This window comes from Scyliorhinus torazame, chromosome 1, assembly GCF_047496885.1.
Source record: "Scyliorhinus torazame isolate Kashiwa2021f chromosome 1, sScyTor2.1, whole genome shotgun sequence".
NCBI classification, from domain to species: domain Eukaryota; kingdom Metazoa; phylum Chordata; class Chondrichthyes; order Carcharhiniformes; family Scyliorhinidae; genus Scyliorhinus; species Scyliorhinus torazame.
In genome coordinates this window covers 166,391,644-166,413,887 of record NC_092707.1, presented here as the reverse complement: position 1 = coordinate 166,413,887, position 22,244 = coordinate 166,391,644, and the positions used below count along the sequence as shown (strand labels likewise).

Below are 22,244 nucleotides of genomic sequence, written 5' to 3'. Positions count from 1 at the left end.
GTTAGCCAGATCTGACAGTAGAGCTGTACAATTGTTTTCCTACCAAAGATCAATAATGTGCGATATAGTGCTGACGTATAATGCGAGAGCCAGAAAAATGGGTTTACTGTGCATAGTTTTAGCGATGCTGTGTGCTGTTGTTCAGTTCAGTAGCCACTTCTCTGAAGTCTGATCGGGACAATGTACTCTAGAGGGCTCTACACTGCTGTCACCTGCTATACTTAACTGCAGCCCTTTACAAATATTGCACATAGTCCGGTTCTACACTGAGCAGAAGTATTTTTTACACAGATTCTGCAAAGTCGGATCAAATGTTGTCACAAGAAGTCAATGTGAATCTGAGCATGGATTAAGTTACGCTGAAAATAGTGGACCTGGATAGAGGAAGAAAGCTTGAACTTAAGGCACAAGAACGTTGAAAGTTTCTCATAACAAAAAGAAGTGTTCATTGTAACTTGTGAGCATGCTTCCCCCTGATATTAATTGTGATGCATCATTGTGTGGAAATGTTTTACTTCTTGACTGGATATCCCGGAATTGTTCCCAAACATTTATGTTCCACTCACCCTGCATCTGTGTTTGAGTTTGTGGGCTGAAGTGGGTGGGCACACCCAGAGGTCGAGGGCTGGGCGTTGATGGACCAACCCTCATAGCTGTCTGACGGTATCGTTCCAATTCGCTCAGACGATCCGAGAAAAGTGTGCCAGGTTTTGTTTGGTCTTCAAGCTTTTGTCTGTGCCCTGCAATAAAACATCATATTGCATTAAAACGTTTTAGACTTTTTGCTGTTTCCTCATGATCATCCACACTACTGTTAGCCTTTGCCAGTTAACCTTCTTTTAGCATTAAGCCTGCTGCTGTACAAATTTTTTGTGAAGGCAAAAATAAATCTTTATAATAGCCAGAAGGAGGAGTTGGGGAGATGCAAGTCAATTCACATCCTTCGCAGTAAAAGTTAAAGACATACAAGGCAGACACTTTCTTATCCAGATTTGGACAATACATGCACATCTTACATTATCTTACCATCTTTTGGAAGGATTGGCTTCCTTTTGCAGTATGTGACAAGTGAACTCTGTCCAGTCTTTCATTCAAAATGGCTACTTCACCATATCCATTCTTTTGAATACAGTTGGGCAAAATTCTCTACTCGTGATGCCACAAATGCAAATCTTTATCAGGCAGAGAATCGGGCGTCTGATACGCCAGGGATAAGCCAGGGAACTGCAAACCAGTGAGTCTCACGTCAGCGGGAGGGAAACTATGGCAGAAAATTCTGAAGGAGAGAATCTACCTGCACTTGGAGAGGCAAGGTTTGATCGGGAATAGTCAGCATGGCTTTGTCAGAGGGAGGTCATGCCTAACAATTTTCATTCAATTTTCTGACTAGGTGACAGGTAGTACAGTTGATGTGGTTTACATGGATTTCAGCAAAGCCTTTGACATGGTCCCACATGGGAGACTTATAAAGCAGGCAAATGTACATGGGATACAGGCAACGGGATTCTCTGATATTGAGGCAGAGTGTCCGCACTGTCGTGAATGTGTCGCGTTTCAGGACAGTGTGAAACGGCCGCGGGCACAATCGATTCAGGCCCCGAAATCCGGGTGAGATTGGCAGCACTGGCTGCCTCTGCCACCACCTCCCAGGCAGTGTTCAGGAGGCTAGGCTTCAGTCTGCGGCCCACGTTGTGGATGAGGGCGTCCCTCCGCTCCGCAATGGCTGTCCCTGAATTTCACCCATATCTCTTATGTGATAGAGAACTGGCAGGACAGCATTAACAAATAACTCCACCTGCTGGTCTAGTAGAGAATTGACAAAACATATGCAATTAAGGCTGACAAAACCTTGTGGGAGAATTAAGGTGTGCTTCCCGAACCACCTCCCTTGTTTTGAACTAATTAACGTTTCATAACTTTGTACATTACCCTGCGCACTGCCACAAATCCTGCTGGAGTTAGGCATTGCGATTAGCATTACATCTCGATATCTACTGAATATCATTGGCTTCATGAAATAAAATCTGTTAAAAGTGATAAATTCAATCAGCATAATGGCGATTTAGATACTCTCCTAGGAATCATTTGCTCCGTTTATTCAATTTCTAAACTTACTCAGTATTGCAAGCTTTATTCTGAACCAGAAGAAACTTACACAAAATTTCTTAAATTTTCCTAGTTCCATTTTATAATTGTCACCTGCACAAGTGCAGTGTCATCTGTACAGATGTTAGTTGAAGGATATGTTTGTGCAACATGTCAGTACAGGAGGGGCCAAACTGAGTTTTGTATCCCTTCAGTTCCAGATGAAAACATTCTGAGATATCTCGCCACAGTTGAGAAGCGATAGCACAAACTATATCGCTGTTCCTTCACTGTAACTAGGTCAAAATCCTGGAACCTCCTTCCTAACATCACTGTGGGTGTACCTACACCACATGGACTGCAGCGGTTCAAGAAGGCGGCTCACCACCACCTTCTTGAGGGCAGTTAGGGATATGGGCAATAAATCCTGGCTTAGCCAGCGATGTCTGCACCCTGTAAAAGAATTTTTAAAACCCCAAGGTACTGACGTTAGAATTGTCGGTAAACTTTGACCTGATTTTTCCTGGATTTCCACAGCTCTTCCCATGTTACAGAAACCCAAGCGCCTGATATCTAGCCAGCAGCTGGTAGTTGTAATGGTTTAGCACTCATTTTCCAGCTTTGAATGCCTCCCGCAAAATCTACCCCATTAGGGCCCAGGGTAAGTAACCACTGCAACCCCTACCTCCCAGCACAAATTAGATGGCATTTTTGAAGCTTACCTATTCTAGGTTGATTATAATTACCAATCTGCGTGGGAGCAGTGCGAATGTATTTATTCCACTGTGGACTTTGTTTCTTCTTAGGTTGTGATTAGATGGTCACGGTCACATTTTTTGCTCAGGCCTGTTGCCCTTAGAAGGCCTTCTAATAAGATGGTAGTCAGAATTGGCTGTTTCACAGAAATTGGTTTCACAATTGATTTGCTTGCTAGCCCACTCTGGAATCAATTGTGTAACGGGGGACTGAACCCACAGGTGGGACTGGACCCCCAGGTAGGCCGGACTGGGGAGGGATGGTAGGTTCTTTCCCCTGGAAGAAGGACGCAGTTGGGTTTTTAAGAAGAGTCTGAAGACAAGTCAAACGGACTCGAAACGTTAACTTGTTTCTCTCTCCCCAAATGCTGCCAAACCTGTGGGTTTCTCCAGCATTTTCAGCTTGTCTGTCAGATTTCCAGCATCTGTAGTATTTTGCTTTTATTTGGGTGTTCCCATGCATCTGCTGCTCTTGTTGCTACACTACAGCATGCAGCAAAAGTTGTCATTCAAATTCATTTTCGACCCATTGTGCAATGATGCCTATTTTTTAACATGCTCAGAAAGCAGACAAATCATCACACCACGACCAGCGTTTACCAAAGCCAGATCTTAGCTGTATGCAGCCGAGAGATGAAAAGCGCTAAAAATCTCTTTGAAATTTCTTATATTGTAAATCTGCCCAGTTGCTGCAATCAAAAGTTTCACAAACAGCCTTCAAGTAATCTACTTGAAAGTCACTGTACTTTCCTGCCCATCCTACTGGTTATGAGATTAAGCAACGGAACAATTGAAGGAATGTGTTAATTGCTAATTAATGTGCCGAGGAATCAGTTCGGGCAAGAGATGAAATTAAGTATTTACAACTAATCCTAGCCTGTGCTGCTTAATACATTGGCAATTAAAGCATAGTTTCAATTCCGATTTGGCTAAGCAAGGAATAATTTAAAATATCTTGTATCCATTTAAGAAAACATATTTCTTATTGGAGACAGCAAAGCCGCATTAATCCAGTGATCATAAAGTTTATCACTAAATGTATAGATTAAGTAGCTCAATCTATTATTTCATGTATAGTAAAATAAAAGCTAAATACTGCAGATGCTGGAAATCTGAAATAAAAACAAAAAGTGCTAGAAATGCTCAGAAGGTCTGGCAGCATCTGTGGAGAAAGAAGCGGAGTTATTGTTGAGAGTTGAAAATGATGGGTGGGATTTACCGGCTATTCACGGGTTTCCTGGCGACGAAAGGTGCTGTCACCGGGAAATCCTGTTGACAACGTAGGTGTCGGTAGATCGTGCTGTGGGGGGCCACCTTCACTGCCGAAAAATATATGGTGGGGTGGTCAATAAACCCTGCCCGATGATTCTTTAGAGCTGAAAGGAGTTAGAAATGTGATGGGTTTTATATCACCAAGGCGGGAGATCAAAAGGGAAGGTCTTTAATTTAATAATCTTTATTGTCACAAGTCGGCTTACATTAACACTGCAATGAAGTTACTGTGAAAAGCTCCTAATCTAGTCGCCACACTCCGGCGCCTGTTCGGGTATACAGAGTGAGAATTCAGAAACCCACGCAGACACGGGGAGAACAGACAGTGACCCAAGCCGGGAATCGAACCTGGGACCCTGGAGCTATGAAGCAACTGTGCTAACCACTGTGCTACCGTGCCATCCCGGGTAGGATAGGTGGGAGAGATCTCAGTCTGGGATAGGTGGGAGAGATTAAATGACAAAGTTGTCATGGAAGAAAAGGCGAAGGGAGTGGTAATGGATGCAGTAAAGAAACAAAGCATTTATCCAGAGTGTGTGTGAATGGCAGAACTTTGAACACTGTGTGAAAGCAAAAGCATGGAAAACAGGATTGAGACCGGCACATGGCAAAAAAAAAATCAAAACAGCAGACAAGAGTTCATGGTCTGAAATTGCTGAACTCAATGTTGAGTCCCAAAGGCTGTAAAGTGCCTATTCAGAAGACGAGGTGTCATTTCCTTGAGTTTGCTTTGAGCTTCACTGGGACATTTGCAGCAGGTTAGGGACAGAAATGGGAATGCGAGAGCAAGGCAGTGAATTAAAATGGCAGACAAACAGAAACCTGGGGTCATGCTTGCAGACTGATTAGTCGAGTTCCACAGAGCCGTCACCCAATTTGCATTTGGCCTGCCCAATGTGGAGACGACAGCCTTTTGAGCCGTGGACAAAGCAAACGAAGTTGAAGGAAGTCCAAGGAAATCGCTGCTTAACTGGAAGGAGTGTTTGGGTCCTTGAACGGTGAGGAGAGAAGAGATAAAAGGGCAGGTTTTTCACCTCCTACAGTTGCATGGGAAAAGAGATGAGTGGGGCGGGGGTGATAGAAGAGTGGATCAGGGTAGTCGCCGGGGGAACGGTCTCTTTGGAATGCTGACGAGGGGAAAATGTGTTTGGTGGTAGTATCGTGTCGGAGGTGGAGGAAATGGCAAAGTTGGCCAGTGACTCAGTTCAAGGGCAATTACATCCCATAAAAGAATAAAAAAAGATCCTTTGAATGTGGAGGCTGGTGGAAGTTTTAGTTATTTGTGGGATATTGCTCAGACAAGATGGATACAGCTTTTGCCCATGTAACTGTTCCGGCACTTCAAAGTAAATCACTGAGTCAAGCGCTTTGAAACTTTCCAACCTAACAAGATATTATATAAATGCGAGTATTATTATCAATAATCACATGGCTCGAAGCCGGCAGCATTCAATTTCCTGAATAGCGTCTCTGTACTTATCTTATGTCTCCGTGTGAACCCTTCGCTTTATCTTGAATCATAATGTTGAAATTTGAAGTGTATTTAATTTTGTATCCCCTGTGACAGGTTCTCCAGCTCCCAGAATAAACGGCGAGCTCAACACCATGGCAATGACTGTTTTGAGAAGGCGGGTGCATTTTGTTCATAGCCAGCATGAAGGCAATTCAGTCTTGCAGACCCAGGTCCTACAGTCTTTAACAGGAATTACTGAACATAGAAAGAACAGTAGAAAATATAGGCAATGAGCCCAATCTCCAAGTTAACCCATTCATCGCTGTGTTGTAACATAGCAATGTAGGTCATATTTGGTTTTAATTGTCTTTATTCTTTCATTCTGGAAAATTAGGCTTCGGCAGGGTAAGTGACATCTAGTTAACAAAGACAGGATTGACCAATGAAAATGCACTCTGAGGTGGACAGTTTTGGAAAGTCAGAATTGCCATGGGAATTGACTACAACATCAAATCGATAGCCCTGGCCATCATTTTTTCTCATTCCGTTTCACTGAGCAATGCTAACTGGCCCTTCACTCCGTATGTAATCCTCAAAAATTCTACATGGAGATGCAACTTGCAAGACAAACCATTACAAAACAGAGCCACCACCTGCAGGATGCTCAATTCAACAACATCAACACCAACAGTCTTCCAGTGTGTAGGTGGAATAGTAATAAGACAGAGCTGTGGCGGGGGGAGCTGATAAACCAAATACCTGCGGGGAAATTCCCTGCCTTTATTGGACCTCTCCTCCTAATCATTCAGCTGAGATTGAGACATCACCATGTGGAATTGCAGCACTCCATTTCATGGTGGCTTCATTGCCAATCAAATGCCTGTAAGACTCCACCCTGCTCTATACACTCTGAGGTTTCAACAAGATGACAAAACTTCTGAAATTACAGCAACCATTGCTATTTGGTCCACAATTGGAAGAAAGCTGCATTTTTTAAATCATCCTGACAAAGAGCCAGTGGGCTATCAACTACTTGCCCTTCAGTAAGGAGAACCTCCTGCCCCATAAGAAGAAAAGTATTGAGCTCATTTCTTGTTCCCTAATTTAAAATAGAAGACAGCTCAGTTCTGACACTTCCAGCACTGAGGAAGAGCAACTTCACCCAAAATAGGGATGAGGTAATATTGGTAAGGCAGCAATAGGCTGTTGACGCTTACCAGTCAGAAAAATGGGTTTTCTAATTCCTATTGCCAAAATTTAATGATATGTGAACAGGCACACCCTTGAATCTGGCAATTTTCATACCTCGTCACCATTAGGGCTTTGGTTTATATTTTTATTCAGGGGAGTTTTCAGTTAAAGCTCAGTTTTAAAAGAAAACTCCAAACACAGGTGCCCATCTTATATTTGAACACACGCAAAAGCCACAAGATAGAGCATAAACAGCCAGAGAAATATTTAGGAGGGAACAGACTCTTCTAGCGACTAACAGCGGCAGTCACAGATAGATTATTATTCACATGTTTGAAGTTGGCTTGCTTGCGCCATTTGGAAAGGGATCCAGTCACGCCAAGTCTTTGCCTTGGCTCTACTCTGTTCTGCTGAAACACTGCAGCTACTGTCTACTCCCCACAATGTTCCAAATGTCAACTTTTAAAAAAGAAACCCGCCCAAAGCCAAAGTGTCTGTGCTTCTTTCAGAATTTCTTTTTAAACCAGCTTTAACAAATACAGGGCAAGAAAAAAAAGAATCATTCCAACACTACAATAATTCATATTTCTTAAGGTTATATTACACTTGTGATGAATTGGCTGCCTCTAAAGGCGTAAAGAAAATATCCATTTAAAGGGAAATAGGCTGGCTGGCATCCAGTTGGCAGAAGGATGTCAGCTGCTGAAGTCTGAGAGATTTGGACTGCCTTTAGTCAGAACAGTGGGAGAAATGTTCATTAAAGGCCTGATGTTGATTATGTGGAGGTAAAGTTTCCAGAAGTCCAGGACTATACAGAAGGCAAAAGCAGTCGGAAGCATAATAGTCAGTTTTATAACACACCGATCACATTTTGTCCTTTTGAAAGTAATGAAAGTCTGTGCCGGCCAGATGAACTATTTATAACATAGTCGTAATGCTCTCTCTCATTCCCAGGAAAAAGGAACCTGCATTGAACAGCTGAATTGTTAATAACAAACTCTTATGCTCTTATAGCCTACCATTACATGCTTCCCCTTAATACTGTCACTTTTCGGAACACTCACTGAGTTGTTTAACTGGTTATAAACCTAATGCGATACTGTTCTAACACACCTGCAGTAGCCTGTCCCATTGAACGCACCAAAAATACACACAAAAATACACCATTTATGAAATGCATTTTCCTTCATAATACACCCAGAATGCTGTTTTATTCTGAGCAACATGAACATGAGATAAACACCTGAACATTTTTAACAGATCCAATATACTCTCTCTTATGCTGTTACAACACACTTGTGATATTCTCATTGCACCCAAGAGGAATATACACTCAATAACTAAACAATTACTGTTCATATTATACACAATGCACCCTGATAACACATTTGCAACATACATCTTTATTGTGAGCCACACAGCCATGAGCTGAGCCATTTATAGCACATTCATTCCATTATGTCTTCAGAAAACACTGGGCACTCTTTCTATAAGTGGAAATAACAGATACTGAGTAGTTAAATAATTAAGGAAATACCCATAATGATCTTTCTCTTAATGTCAACAACGAAAGCATGTTCTGGACAGTGAAACTATTTATAATAAGGGACAGACATTTAGCAGATGTTGACGCAGTGGGCCCTTATATTATGTTGGTGGGCACCTGGGATACTTGATGTCTCTCTATTAATCCAATGTATTATCAAGATGAGGCATGCTTGTCGGCAGTGGGAGGTGGCACATCGTTCGCTGTCAGTGGGATTCTCTGCTCCCGCCACTGTCAATGGGAATTCCCAGTCCACCGGGAAACCTGTGGGCAGGGATCAGCTGCCGGCAGGACCAAAGAATACCGCCGCCCGCAAACGGTTGGAGAATTCTAGTTAAAGGAGATTGTGGGAATACAGTGGGCGGGATTCTCCGACCCCCCGCCGGGTCGGAGAATTGCCGGGGGCTGGCGTGAATCCTGCCCCCGCCGGTCACCGGATATTCGGCGGGGGCAGATCGCGCCGTGCTGGTTGGCGGGCCCCCACCCCGGCGATTCTCCGGCCCGCGATGGGCCGAAGTCCCGCCGCTGTCAACCCACGCCAGCCGGCGTGGATTGACCCACCTTTGGGACGGCGGGACACGGCGGCGCGGGCGGGCTCCGGGGTCCTGGGGGGGGGGGCGCGGGGCGATCTGGCCCCGGGGGGTGCACCCACGGTGGCCTGGCCCACGATCGGTGCCCACCGATCCGAGGGCGGGCCTGTGCCATGGGGGCACTCTTTTCCTTCCACCTTCGCCATGGTCTCCACCATGGCGAAGGCGGAAGAGACCCCCCTCCACTGCGCATGCACGGGGATGCCGTGAGCGGCCGCTGACGCTCCCGCGCATGCACTGCCCGGCAAAGTCAGTTTCACGCCAGCTGGCGGGGCACCAAAGGCCTTTCCCGCCAGCTAGCGGGGCGGAAATCAGTCTGGCGCGGGCCTAGCCCCTCAAGGTAAGGGCTCGGCCGCTCAAGATGCGGAGAATTCCGCACCTTTGGGGCGGCCCGATGCCGGACTGATTCGCGCCGTTTTTGGCGCCGGTCGGTGGACATCGCGCCGATATCGGAGAATCCCGCCCAGTATGAGGCAATAAAGAATAGGCAGTTTTTGGATTGTAACGTTTCTCCTACCAACATTTCCTAAACCATGCTCAATGGGATAGTAAGAACTGCCATCAACAACTCGTATCTATATAGTGCCTTTAACATAGAAACATGTCGCAAGTTGCTTTGCAGGAGCACAATCAATCAAAATTTACCACAGAGCTTCATCAGAAGATATTAGGCCAGATGGTCAAAGCTTGTACAAAGAGGTGGCGTTTAAGGTGTGACTAAAAGGAGAACAGAAAGATAAAGAGGCAAATAGGGTGAGGGAGGAAATTCCAGAGCTTAGAGCCATAGCAGCTTAATGATCGGCCACCAATGGAGGAGCAATTAAAATTAAGAATGAGGAGCAGAGTGTTCTCGGGTTGCTGTTGGGCTGGAGCAGGTTACAGGGATAAAGAAGCCATGGAGGGGTTTGAAAATGAGGGTGGGAATTTTAAAATGGAAGCGTTGTTTAGCCAGGAGCCACAGCAGGCAGATTTTACCGCTGCACATTTTAAGGGAGAAATCTGCAGACTCAAGCGTCATTAGGCAAAGTAGAGGCATAAAAGAACACTCCTTCTTTAAGTTCACCTTGGAAACAACAGCAGATTTTATTTCAGAGCAGAACATTTTCCAGTTGCTCCCAGTATTTTTATCAACTTAACAATCACTTCAGCATGTAGGACAGCCGATGTTATTTCCAACAGCCAAAGCATGTGGTGCAGATTTGTGTTTGGTAAGATCAGTCATAGAAACTTTCAATACCACCAATGTATTCAAATTAATTGAGCTCTGAAGCCTACACAGGGAAGATAGTGGCAGCACAGTGGTGAGATGCAGGAATGGTGTGAGAGCGAAAGGGGGGGTCAAAGATAAAATAATAGCGAGGAGAAAGATCAGGAGAACAGAGTAGCCAAGTGCAGAAAGCAAATTTTGCAGATCTGAAGTAAATTGTGAAGTTCATCCTGTCCCTATAATAGGGAAGCTTTGATAAGCATTATCAAGTGGATATAGGAATATATATACTCAGTTACACAAAAATTGCACAAGCACTTAGTTCAAAGACAATTAGAGATCCACCAAGAGGAACGGTTTCTTCCTGTCGACTCTATCTATACCCCTCATAATTTTATATGTCTCAATCATGTTCCTCCCTCAGTCTTCTCTGTTCCAAGGAAAACAACCCCAGTCTATCCAATCTCTCTCTATAGCTAAAACTCTCCAGCCCAGGCAACATCCTGTACCTAACAGGTCGGCGCAACATCGAGGGCCGAAGGGCCTGTACTGCGCTGTAATGTTCTATGTTCCTCTGCACCCTTTCCAGTGTTATCACACCCCTCCTAGAATGTGGTTTCCAGAACTGCACACAATACTCTAGTTGCGGCCTATAGTTGAACAGGCAGCTTGGCTCCTCATCTTGGGTGACAATTATTTTACCTGTTAAAGGGTCTGACTGCCCAATGATCCTTCACATTTTCACTTATGCAATGATACCTCCCTCTTGACTCCCCCATTTGTTTATTTAGGCAGACAAGTCCTGATAGATCCATGAGGAAGCAATATCTTTGGAAAATGTCTGAGGTACCCATTTGTGGCAGATTTTTCAAATAAAAATGCATACTGGATTGAAATGAACTGATTTTTAGATGTTAAGCACACGGAAGGTTACAGATAAAAATGTTATTAAAAATAACACAGGCTTGGGGACCTCACTGCATTTTACAAGCACTCAAGTTTGAGCTCCCTTCACTGGTCACCTCATCCACAATTATACTTCTGCAACTAGTTCAGTTCAAGGTAATTTTTATTGCTGTTCCTGCAACTCCTTATCCCTCCCTGAGTTGATGTTGTTTCTACATATTTTCACTCCCTCCTACCATTGTCACTGACAGGTTGCCTCCTCCACCAGCCATTTCATGGAAGCTGGAGACATTAACTTCTTGTTGCAATAGGCATGTGGTTGTGATGTTTGATACCTTTCCCAAATGGCCTTCTTCATCTGTGACCCCAAAGAATGGACCTTAGCAGGATATTTGACTGTGTGGGCACCACACCCAACCTAATCCTGTCCTCATTTACCATTCACATGTGCTGACTGAGCAGGGTAGAATGAATACAAATCAAAAGCATGTTAATTTCTTCTTCCCAAACCAACCGGTGCCATGGGCAATTACATCACGACCAATACCAACCTAGCTAAGATCAGCCAACACAGCAGAGAGCAGGAATTGAAACTGGGGTTTTGTTGATTAGTATGGCTTAAATACTTGCTGGATAAACACATTAGGATCTTTGTATCTTTTAACAATGTTTGTGAGGCAATTTCCAACCAAACATCCTTCATGAATCCATGTGTTGAAAATACTTTTAACAGATTATAGGAATGCAATATATTGATGCACACACATACCCCTGTTAGAAAGTGCACTGAAACATTGGCTCAGAAATTTCTGGAATGGGCCACCTCACAATCTGCCCTGCTAGCTAGAATCTCTTCCCCCTCATCCTTCCAAAGAATTTTGCACGCAACTTGTTGGAAGTGCGAGCTGATAATAGTGCGGTGAGGACATCATGGCAGCCGTGGCCTTAAGTAAATGAATTAACCTACAGAAATCTTCAAACGATGAGTTCTAAGGACTGAGAAAGAAAAGGAGGAATGCCAGAGAAGTGAACTAAGGATAAAGTCAGTTACAGAAAGGGAAATAAAGAGAGGAAAAGGGAGATTGTATGAAGAGAGAGTAAGAAAAATATTAAAAATTTAAAGCGTTAAAAATTTCCAAAGAGCAATTTACTACCTGCTGGAATAAGACTCTGCAGTTTCAATTCTTCCCTTTCTGGGCTGGCTACTTTGAATGACAATTGCAGGAACATAAATCTCATTTGCTCAGTAAAGTATCAGCCCTATGTTTCTGCAGTGAGTTTAATGGACAAATGCAGCAATTTCTTCAAAAGGATGATGGACCTGAGGGCAAGTTACAGCTTCCATGTGACTGATGGAGCGGTGCAGATCATTCAGCAGTTTATGGTGATTTGCAGAGCATTGGTCATCACTTCCTCACCACAAATTGTTGGGCAATTTGCACAAAAATATAGCAGGTAAATTAAACAGGGGCTGGTTTAGCTCACTGGGCTAAATCGCTGGCTTTTAAAACAGACCAAGGCAGGCACGGTTCAATTCCCATACCAGCCTCCCCAAACAGGCGCCGGAATGTGGCGACTAGGGGCTTTTCACAGTAACTTCATTGAAGCCTACTCGTGACAATAAGTGATTTTCATTCATTTCAAATACACCCCAATTCTGACAATAATATTTGGCCCATTAATAATGACACAATTCATCCAGTCCATTTATAATCTACTTCGGTGATTAGAAGAAAGGAATATATTGTAAAACACATGTGGCTGCACTCTAATGTTACCAACTCAACCACCAATCACGTGTAATATGATCTAATTGGCAATGTACAGTTGCTGATGCCAAACTAGTTCTAAGATCAAATGAAAAAAATGCCCTTCCATTGGGATGTACCTGAACGTAAGTCCAGAATAGCATTTAGGTTCTCCTGCCGCCTTTAGGAAAATCATGATAAACCTGAGGGCACCTTGTTGAAATGCAGCAATGAAAGAACAGAACACAAGACAAAATCCATCCTGCATGACTGCATACTGACAAATTATAGATCACCAGATGCCCCTCTCCCTATTTTAGTAACCCAAGTCTGGTCAGTTCCCCATCTAACTTCCCTCTCTACTCCCCCCCCACCCCCCCCCCCCCCCCCCCCCCCCACCTCCCAACTTTGAGTACACCCTTCTCTTCCTCGCTCTGCCTCACTATTTATTCAAACTCACTGCAAAGCACTCTTTGACTTAGTGCTAGGATGCAAGCTACAGAACTCTTTGCCTCCTGCAGTCTTTCCTTCTCCCAACCATCTTTAGGCTTGTAATGGTCAGGTTTTGCATCAGCAAATCACCGGGACCTGAATTCTCTATCCGTTCACGCCGACGGGATTCTCCAGTCCCGCTGTCATGAATGGAGCTTTGCATGAGCAACATTTTCCATTCTCGCTGGCAGCAGTGGCGGAGCAAACTTGGATCGGAGAATCCCGGCCTAGTTATTGCTTTACCCCAGCTTCCACCTTTTCCAACCTGTCCTTTGCTGGTGCCCTGCCCTGTGGGCCCCGGAATTTTCGACTGGGTCTGTCAATAAAAAGAACTCAGAGTCAAGAAGGAAGTAGTGGGAATGGAAGGCAGCAGTGATTATTCTTAAAAGAAAGTAAACAGCGGGAAATAAATGAAAATGTGGAAGCATTGATTACACATCCCATAATTTACTTTCCTTAGGCAACTACCAGGATATCTATCTGTTGCTCTTATAAATAGCAGCATGTTTATTCATTCTGAGGTAATGATGGCTCTTCACTATCAGCAACTAGGTATGATTGATGAATCCCTTATGATACAAATCCTTTCTGTTTAGAATCAATACATTTAATGCAAATACACTAATAAACAATGCAGGTGTAAATAAAGTTGGCCAAGGTGTTAGGAAATTAAAGGTAGTTTTGAGGGACTTTTTTTTGTGTTGGTAAACATTAGAAATAAGGTATAGTTTTAAGTAGGTTTAATTTAATAATTCTGTGCCTGGAAAGGTAAAACGTATTGTTAGATTCATGCTGGACCAAGGTGTTTGCATGTTTGGGGGTTAGTTAATTTCCAACTGTACTTTTATTCTGCTGAGAGAGAACTACAATGTGAAAAATAAATAGGCCAGCAGAGGTAGGCAGGCATTGCTCAACAACTGAGGCCTTGTAAAGTAGATGAGCTTTTAAGTTTTAGTTTAGCTAATTTGATTGCAGTTGGAGATAGGTAGTGAGAGAGAAGGCAGCTCTTACAGCTCTGCTAGAAGCAGCTGGTTTTAGAAGACTAAAGAGTGAACATCTCTCTCAACCTTGCTCGAAGAAAAACCATAAAATGGAGCAATTGTTAAGAAAACAAGATGCTGGAAATCTGAAGTCCAGCTAGTTAAACAAACTAGAGAAAGGAAGAGAAGTTTCCAAGAAGTCTGGAGTTAACAGAAGAGGAAATTGGGAACCAGAACAGATTACTGTTCAGTAAAGTCATTAAAGTCATAAAGTCATTGAAAAGGTAATGGATTGTGAGAGGCAAGAAAGATAACTGCAGTAGTGCTATGGTTTGTGAAAAATTACTGCAGTTTGGGAGACATTATTTGAAATAATTGTGGAAATTGCTGGCTGGACCTCGGAGTTTGTGTAAAAGCCCTTGAGATAAAGGAAACCTGAAGCGGGAGGTGTCAAACCTGAAAACAAAACCTTGATGGAAGCAGAGGAGGGAAAGCATAATTCAAAAGAGGAGTTGAAAGTGTGACTTTTGAAAGCGGAATTTGAAATCACTCATGTGGAAGCCGGAGTTCAGTTCACGGTAGCAAAGTGGCTCACGGTGTAAGAATAATAATAATAATCTTTATTAGTTCACAAATAGGCTTACATTAACGCTACAATAAGCTGACTGTGAAAATCCCCTAGTCGCCACACTCCAGCGCCTGTTCGGGTACACTGAGGGAGAATTAAGAATGTCCAATTCACCTAACAAGTACGTCTTTCGTGACTTGTGGGTGGAAACCGGAACGCCCGGAGGAAACCCACACAGATATGGGGAGAACGTGCAGACTCCTCACAGACAGTGACCCAAGCCGGGAATCGAACCCGGTTACCTGGCGCTGTGAACCAACCGCTGTGCTACCGTGCCGCTCATAAATCATCTGGGGGGATACATAGAATTTAGAACACAGAACATACAGTGCAGAAGGAGGCCATTCGGCCCATCGAGTCTGCACTGACCCACTTAAGCCCACACTCCCACACTATCCCCGTAACCCCTCCTAACCTTTTTGGACAATAAGGGCAATTTAGCATGGCCAATCCACCTAACCTGCACATCTTTGGACTTTAGGAGGAAACTGGAGTGCCCGGAGGTAACCCACGCAGACAAGGGGAGAACGTGCAGACTCCACACAGACAGTGACCCAGTGGGGAATTGAACCTGGGGCCCTGGGGCTGTGAAGCCACAGTGCTAGCCACTTGTGCTACCGTGCTGCCCTAAGATTTTGAAGAGAAAGCCACAGACAGTTACTTGGGTTCAGAGAGGAGTGTGTATCACCACAGTCATCTTGTGTGCTTAAAAAGGACTTGTGCGATAATGAGACCATTATAATTCAAGATGTACTTTGTAATCCGTGTTAATTTTAAAATCTATATGTAATTGTTCAGATAAGGAGGGAGTAAGGGCAGCTCGGTGGTACAGTGGTTAGCACTGCTGCCTAGGGCGCTGAAGACCGGGTTCGAATCCTGGCCCTGGGTCACTGTCTGTGTGGACTTTCCACATTCTCCCCATGTCTGCGTGGGTTTCACCTCCACAACCCAAAAGATGTGCACGATAGGTGGATTGGCCATGCTAAATTGTCCCTTAATTGGAAAACAAAATTGGGTACTCTAAATTTATTTAAAAAAAGATAAGGAGGGAGTAAAGGAGTATTGTATAATAATCTACCTTTTCAAGTTTCATGAATGTTTTTCTTGTTGTTAAAACTAATTTGCTGCCCTGTGACTCTGTTCCTCAATGGTTTATAAAAGAAAGTGAAAGTTACGGTCTGTTGAGCCAGGGTTCCATTCCAGAATCTTCCCATCCAGTTATAACATTAACTGGGATCGTAACAAAGGTTACACCTGCAATGTAAAATTCCAGCTAGCAGGTTTCCTCCTGTTGTTTTCCAGTGAGCAGAGGTAGCGAGGAAGTATGATGTGAGGTTTCTTTTTCAACTAGGATAGGGTTTGTAGCCAATAGACGTGCCATGGCCGACTGCCTTGGCTGGTAAACATTGCAGTTTTATATGTAGAGGTGACAGAGCGTAACCAAGACAGGAAAAATAATTTGAACCCCAACATGTTGCAGCGCGTAGAATTACACAGAGTTTAGAGCACAGAAACAGGCCATTTGGCTTAACATCTATACTATTGTTTATACTCCAAGTGAGCCTCCTCCCACCTTGCCTCATCTCACCGTGGCAACATATCCTTTCTTTTCTCTCTAATGTGCTTATCCAGCTTTGCTTTAAATGCATCTATGCTGTTTGCCTGGTTCCACATTTTTGCCACTTTCTGAATAAAGGAGCTTTGACTGAATTCCTTACTAAATTTACTATTGACGCTCTTGTATTTATGGCTCCTAGCTTTGGATTCTCTCAGAGCTAGAAACATCCTCATTGTAAACTCCTTCATAATCTTAAAAATAGTGATGGAAACCATTGTTCGATATTTGATAAGGTAGAGCAAGAAGCTGGTTTACTTGGGCTGAGAATGAGATTGCCAGATTTAGTTGTTCTTTTGGCCTTGCTTCTTTCCGTTCAATCTTGCCACTCTTACCCATCCTCCAACTGGAGCCGAAGAGCACTGCTCCCCAATGAATTGTATCATCGTATCTCCCGTGTTGAAATTGAAAGCATGTCTCATTGAATTTCAGCCAAGCTATTTGATGGAGCTCAAAGTCACAATGAAGGCAGATATGCAGCCGTGCTCAGAGCTGCATTTTCATGGTATAACTAAGCTCAGCACAGTTCTAGAAGCCTACCTGTGATCCAACCTATTTATGGTACTGTATTTCAACCAGTTCTGGTACAGAATTACATTGACATTCTCGTATGCAACTGAGGGACGTGTCTCCAGTTACATTGGGAGTCTTTTGGATGCACATTCAAACAGTACAAGCTAAAGTATCTGCAATACTTACAGGTATATTGGCCAATAAAGCAGTTCTCCTAATCTGCTATCTATTTGGAATGTTTGGCCAAATCATCCTGTGCAAACACAGTTAACTGGAAAAGCAAACTGGTGCAGCCACCAAGATAATTATTTCTAATCTCATTTTTATTGTTTATAGAGATATATATCAATTAAAAACTATTATTCAATTTAATTAAACCCAGTGCTCAGCCATTTGCACATTTACATGTGCTGTAAAAAGTCTTGTATGGTCAAACCTGGGACACATGAACACAACATAATACTTTAGCCTCGATCCTGTAACTGTCTTCTATTCTCTTTCACCTTGCTGAATGGTTATGTTGTATCTTTGATTGAGGTAATGACTCTCTTGGTTGAAGAAGGCGTTCTGGAACTGAATGGTTTCTGAAGTGAGAGTAAAGGATGGAGAAGGGAAAAGTCACATTTTACTAACATTTCCTGCACCCCAGCCCTCAGCCACAACCTCTAGCTGTACAAATGTATATCTGAATTCCCCTGTCTGTCATGTAAGTGCTGGAAACCATCAACATTTATCTCTGTAGCTTTAAAGCCAGCCATGCTTTCAGATAAATGATAGGGGACGATTTACCTCATTTAGGAACATAGGAACAGAAGTAGGACAGTCAGCCCCTCAAGCCTGCCTGTTATTCAATTAGATTATGGCTGATCTGTACCATAACTTTCTAAGTGTCAATAACAGTCATACTTTGAAATAAAATTGAAAATAAGGGAACTGGGTGGTGAAGTAGAGGGGTGGACAATGCTTTTTCACTGCTGAAACATGATTTCAAATTAAAACCAGACAAGTGGGAGGGATAGTCTCTTCAGTTTGCGTTTTTTATTAATTCTTCATGTGATGTGGGTGTTGCTGGCTTGGCCAATGTTTGTTGCCCATTCTTATTTGCCCTTGAGAAGTGGTGGTGAACCACTGCAGTCCATGTGGTGTAGGTTCACCCAGGGAGTTTCGGGACTTTGACCCAGTGACAGTGAAGAACAGCGATATATCTTCAAGTCAGGATGCTGAGTGACTTGGAGGGGAACTTTCAAGTGGTGTTCTCACGCATCCATTGTCCCTCTAGGTGGCAGAGGTCGTGGGCTTGGAAGGTGCAGCCTAAGGAGCCTTGGGGAGTTGCTGCAGTGCATCGTGTAGATGGTACACACGGTTGCTACTGTCCATCAATCATGGACTTTTGGCTGTCCTGCTCCATTCCCCATGGGAGGACCCACCACAGCAGCGCTGGAAAATCCTGGCCTGAGGGTCAGTGAGCAGGTTATTGCTGTGTATGTGCCACATTATAACATAGTTGATGACACCTTCCAATCACTTTGCTGATGATCGAGAGTAGGTTGATGGAGCGGTTATTGGCCAGGTTGGAGTTTTCCTGATTTTTGTCAGCAAGGTGTATCGGGGCAAATTTCCACAATGTGGAAATTATAGCTGAAAATATAGCTCAAAAGCTTGACTAGGCTAGTTCTGGAGCATAAATCTTCAGTAATATTGCCGGAATGTTGTCAGGGCCCTTAGACTTTGATGTATCCTGTGCTTGTAAGATCTATGTGTGAAATGAGTTCAGGCAATCTCAGTCAGTATTGTTCTGTGGGTTGGTCCACAATACTAACTTGGAATTAATCAGATATGTCTGACACAGATAGCCATAAAAATGGTTACTGTGCGAAATGGAGGAAGTGCAACACTGCTGCAGTAGAGGGTGCTCTTCTAGGAATACGATCAAGCAGAGGGAACTTTATATCAGTGCCTTAGCTGATACTGACTGCCAGATTAAGAATCTGGGTCTATTGCACAGCATAAACATCCTTTGCCATGCTGCAGACACCCAAAAAGTCAAAAAAATACATAATGACAACAATATCACTGATTGAGTGAAGGTTTATTCTGTGCTTCTGACTCTACATGAAGGTGGCTGTATGTTTTCGAATCATTCAGTCGCTAAAGTGTTAATGTTGTGGAGCCTTTTCTCACCAGTGCCAAGGAAGCAAATGTGTTAAACTGGAATCCAGTTAACGGAAGCAATCAGGATTGGAAGGAGGGAGTTAATCGATTTGTTTTAATTAAAGAAATGCTTCTCTTCATGGTGCAACTGACCAGTTACACATTCACAAAAAGTACAGCAGTATCTAAGCAGCCACATCCAAGCTTGCCTCCAGCCACAGTTTAGAACATTCAGATATTGGCCAAAAGACGCGCACTGCTGTTCAACATGCCCCCAGCTGTAAATCGAATTTGACGAGACGCCTGCAGTCTAGACATTTATTTATGTGCGTCAGCTCCCTTGTAATGAAGACTCCCCAAGCTGACAAGCTACCCTGGTATTTGCATTAAAATAAAGAGCAACAATAAAACTGGTTTCTCATGTCTATGATTTGTTTACTCTGTCGACTTGCTAGCACAGAAGCTTTCAGTGAAAATAAAAGCATGCACTGACTGGTGACTGCAGAGCTTGGATGTACTCAGCATTAAAGAGGAGTGTCAGAACTGAAACGGCAAGCTGAATTCAAAGAAGAAATTGATGGGGGGAGAGAGAGCTGGTGCTTTGAATTAAAGGGGAGTGCCAGAATTAAACCCAGGTTCTGAAATGAAGGTGAGGGCATGTTGACTCTCATCTCAAAAGTCGTCCGCTTCATGTTACAGGATTTGGTGTTGCAACTCAGGATGGAGATAAACCTTCTGAATTTAAGACTTCACAGAAATCCAATGGTCCCCCTTCCCTGATTTTAATTAAGTGGAGTAGGGGGCCATTGTATCAAAATATTGCCACTTCTGCGCTAAGCGTTGGATCTCTCTACTGGGCAGTTGGGTAGTGATTCCTTGTACTAAGTACTTCAGCTAAGGTATCAAAGCATCTTCCCCCAAGGAGTGACTGGGGCATTGGGATGACAAGACTAATCCACATTACTCTGACAGAGCCATCAGCAGAAGGTTTAAGGTTAATCTGAGCAGAGGTTTTTTGCCTGCATGTTCCCTCATGGACATCACATGCACTTACAGAGTTCTCGGTATGAAGCTTAGTGTGATGGCAGTCATTAGGCCTCTGCGAGGATCTCTGTATATGCCTTGCAAAGTGACTTTCAGTCAGCATTGTGTCTGCCTTATGTGGGTCTCTTGATCTGATAGTTGTGTGAGTGGGAGAGGTGGCTTTTACAAGCACTGTGTGTACCCAATGTGACTCCATCTGAAGGTTGTCTGCTCTGGAGAGGTGGCATTCAATAAGCTCTGTGCGACTTTCTGGCTGCAAAGATTGTGTGACTGGATAGATGGCTTGTGTTTTATGAGCTGTGTATGTTCTGGCTCAATCAGTACAAAAGGCCTGTACCAGTCAGAGGAAGTACATAGAGCCAGAATGAAACAAGTTACACAACATAGGAGAAAATGTTTTAAACGTTTTTGTAAACTCTATGTTTCTCCACAATTAACTATTTGATTTCACTATCTGATTTAATTATTCATTAGGAGGCTGATGGTCCCTCTCAGATTGCTGGGTATCTTTTTTAAATTCAGGGTGGGATTTTCCAGCCTCGCCTGTTTCTGGGATCATCCGGTCCCTCCGAAGGTCAATTGACTTTTGGTTGGGCTGCCAAATATCCCGCGGCGGGTCCAGCCATGACGGAGCCAGAAAATCCTGGTCCCCGGCATGCCATCTTTGCAAAACTGCCTAAATGTTACATTTTAATACAAAGTATTTCAAAATAGCGTGAGAGGAAATGGACAATTCCACACACATTTATTCCATTGCATTTTCCTTCGAAGGACACAAGGTTTGAAAATAAAACCAGCCCCCTTGCCCCACTATTTGAAGCATTTTCTTCAGCCACAATATGAGTGAGGGAGTGTTTCCGCAAAACAAGTCCCAGTGACTGACATCATCTGTTTTGTTGGGAAAAACAAGCTTTACTAGCATGACTGTAGAGGCTTTGGCCTCCAGGCATATCTTTCAACTTCACCAGTAAAAGTTGATCTCATATTCAGAATCTGGGTTGGTGCTTGCCTAATCTGATCAGCCTTGCTTCTTTTAATTGCATGATGCCCGATATTGAATTGCTTTGCACCATGGAGGTGAGTAAAACATGAAAAAAAAATTAAATGACGGGATTCTTCCATTCTAAAGGCTAATGTAGGTGGTGGGTGCAGAGGTGGGAGTGATGTCCACTGGCAGTGGGAGAGGGAGGGGGCAGAATGTGAGATCACTTGCAATCTTGTGTTTTCAGCTCATTAAATACCCATCTGCATGGAGCGCATCAATTCTCTTGGTGGGGCCAGGCAGGACATCATTCTACTTGCTGTTAATCATGGGGTTAAAGGGTTGAGTGCCACATTTAAGGGGCGCCTAGGAAACCTCAACTGTCGCTTCCGCTTTTGCTCGGCCACTTCTCCACCCTTCCCCGCTAACCCTTCCTTGGTCACCGTCTATACAATTTGTGCTGCCGCCACCCGGCCTCAAGCATTGGCTGGCATTTACAGACATTCCCCCAAAGAGGACAGCGCAACGGCAACTCACTGTTAATCATGGAAGCAGTCAAGTTCACCAGGTGCACCCTACTCATATGCTGTCGTAAAAGTGAACACTCAGATTTCTTGCTGGCAGGGAATTTAGCTTGGAAGTGAGCATGTATGACATGCTAATCCATAACAAAAGGAGTTCCTGGCATTGGTCGTTGGGAAGCTCGACCTGCCAATAACCCACCTTCAACATCCCGAGAACATATTTGCTAAAGTTCATCCCGCGTCACAAAACTCATTTTTGGCCTCACACCAAGTTAAGCTATCTTGTCCGCCAAACGTCCAGCTGCTAGCGGGACCAGAGGACACCTCTCCATGAACATTTTAATCAGTCTAATCATAGAATCATAGAATAGAATCCTGACAGTGCAGAAGGAGGCCATTTGGCCCATTGAGTCTACACTGCCCCTCTGAAAAGCACGCTTCCTAGGCACACTCCCTCGCCCTATCCCTGCAACCCCATGACCCCACTTAATCTTTGGACACTAAGGGACAATTTAGAATGGCCAATCCACCTAATTGGCACATCTTTGGACTTTGGATCAGC

General features: G+C 43.7%; 1 protein-coding gene across 2 annotated transcripts in view; it reads right to left on the bottom strand.

Annotated features, from left to right (window-relative positions):
* The window catches only part of runx3 (RUNX family transcription factor 3), a 197,267-nt gene that overhangs the window by 29,922 nt on the left and 145,101 nt on the right, over positions 1-22,244 (bottom strand). Inside the window, exons 5-6 of one of the 2 annotated variants that reach the window (XM_072501108.1) lie at positions 17,485-17,565; positions 567-740 (exon numbers count right to left, since the gene is read on the bottom strand). In XM_072501108.1, the coding sequence (XP_072357209.1) occupies positions 567-740; positions 17,485-17,565 (255 nt within the window). The remainder of the gene's footprint in view (positions 1-566; positions 741-17,484; positions 17,566-22,244) is intronic. The other variant, XM_072501109.1, reaches the window with a different exon arrangement.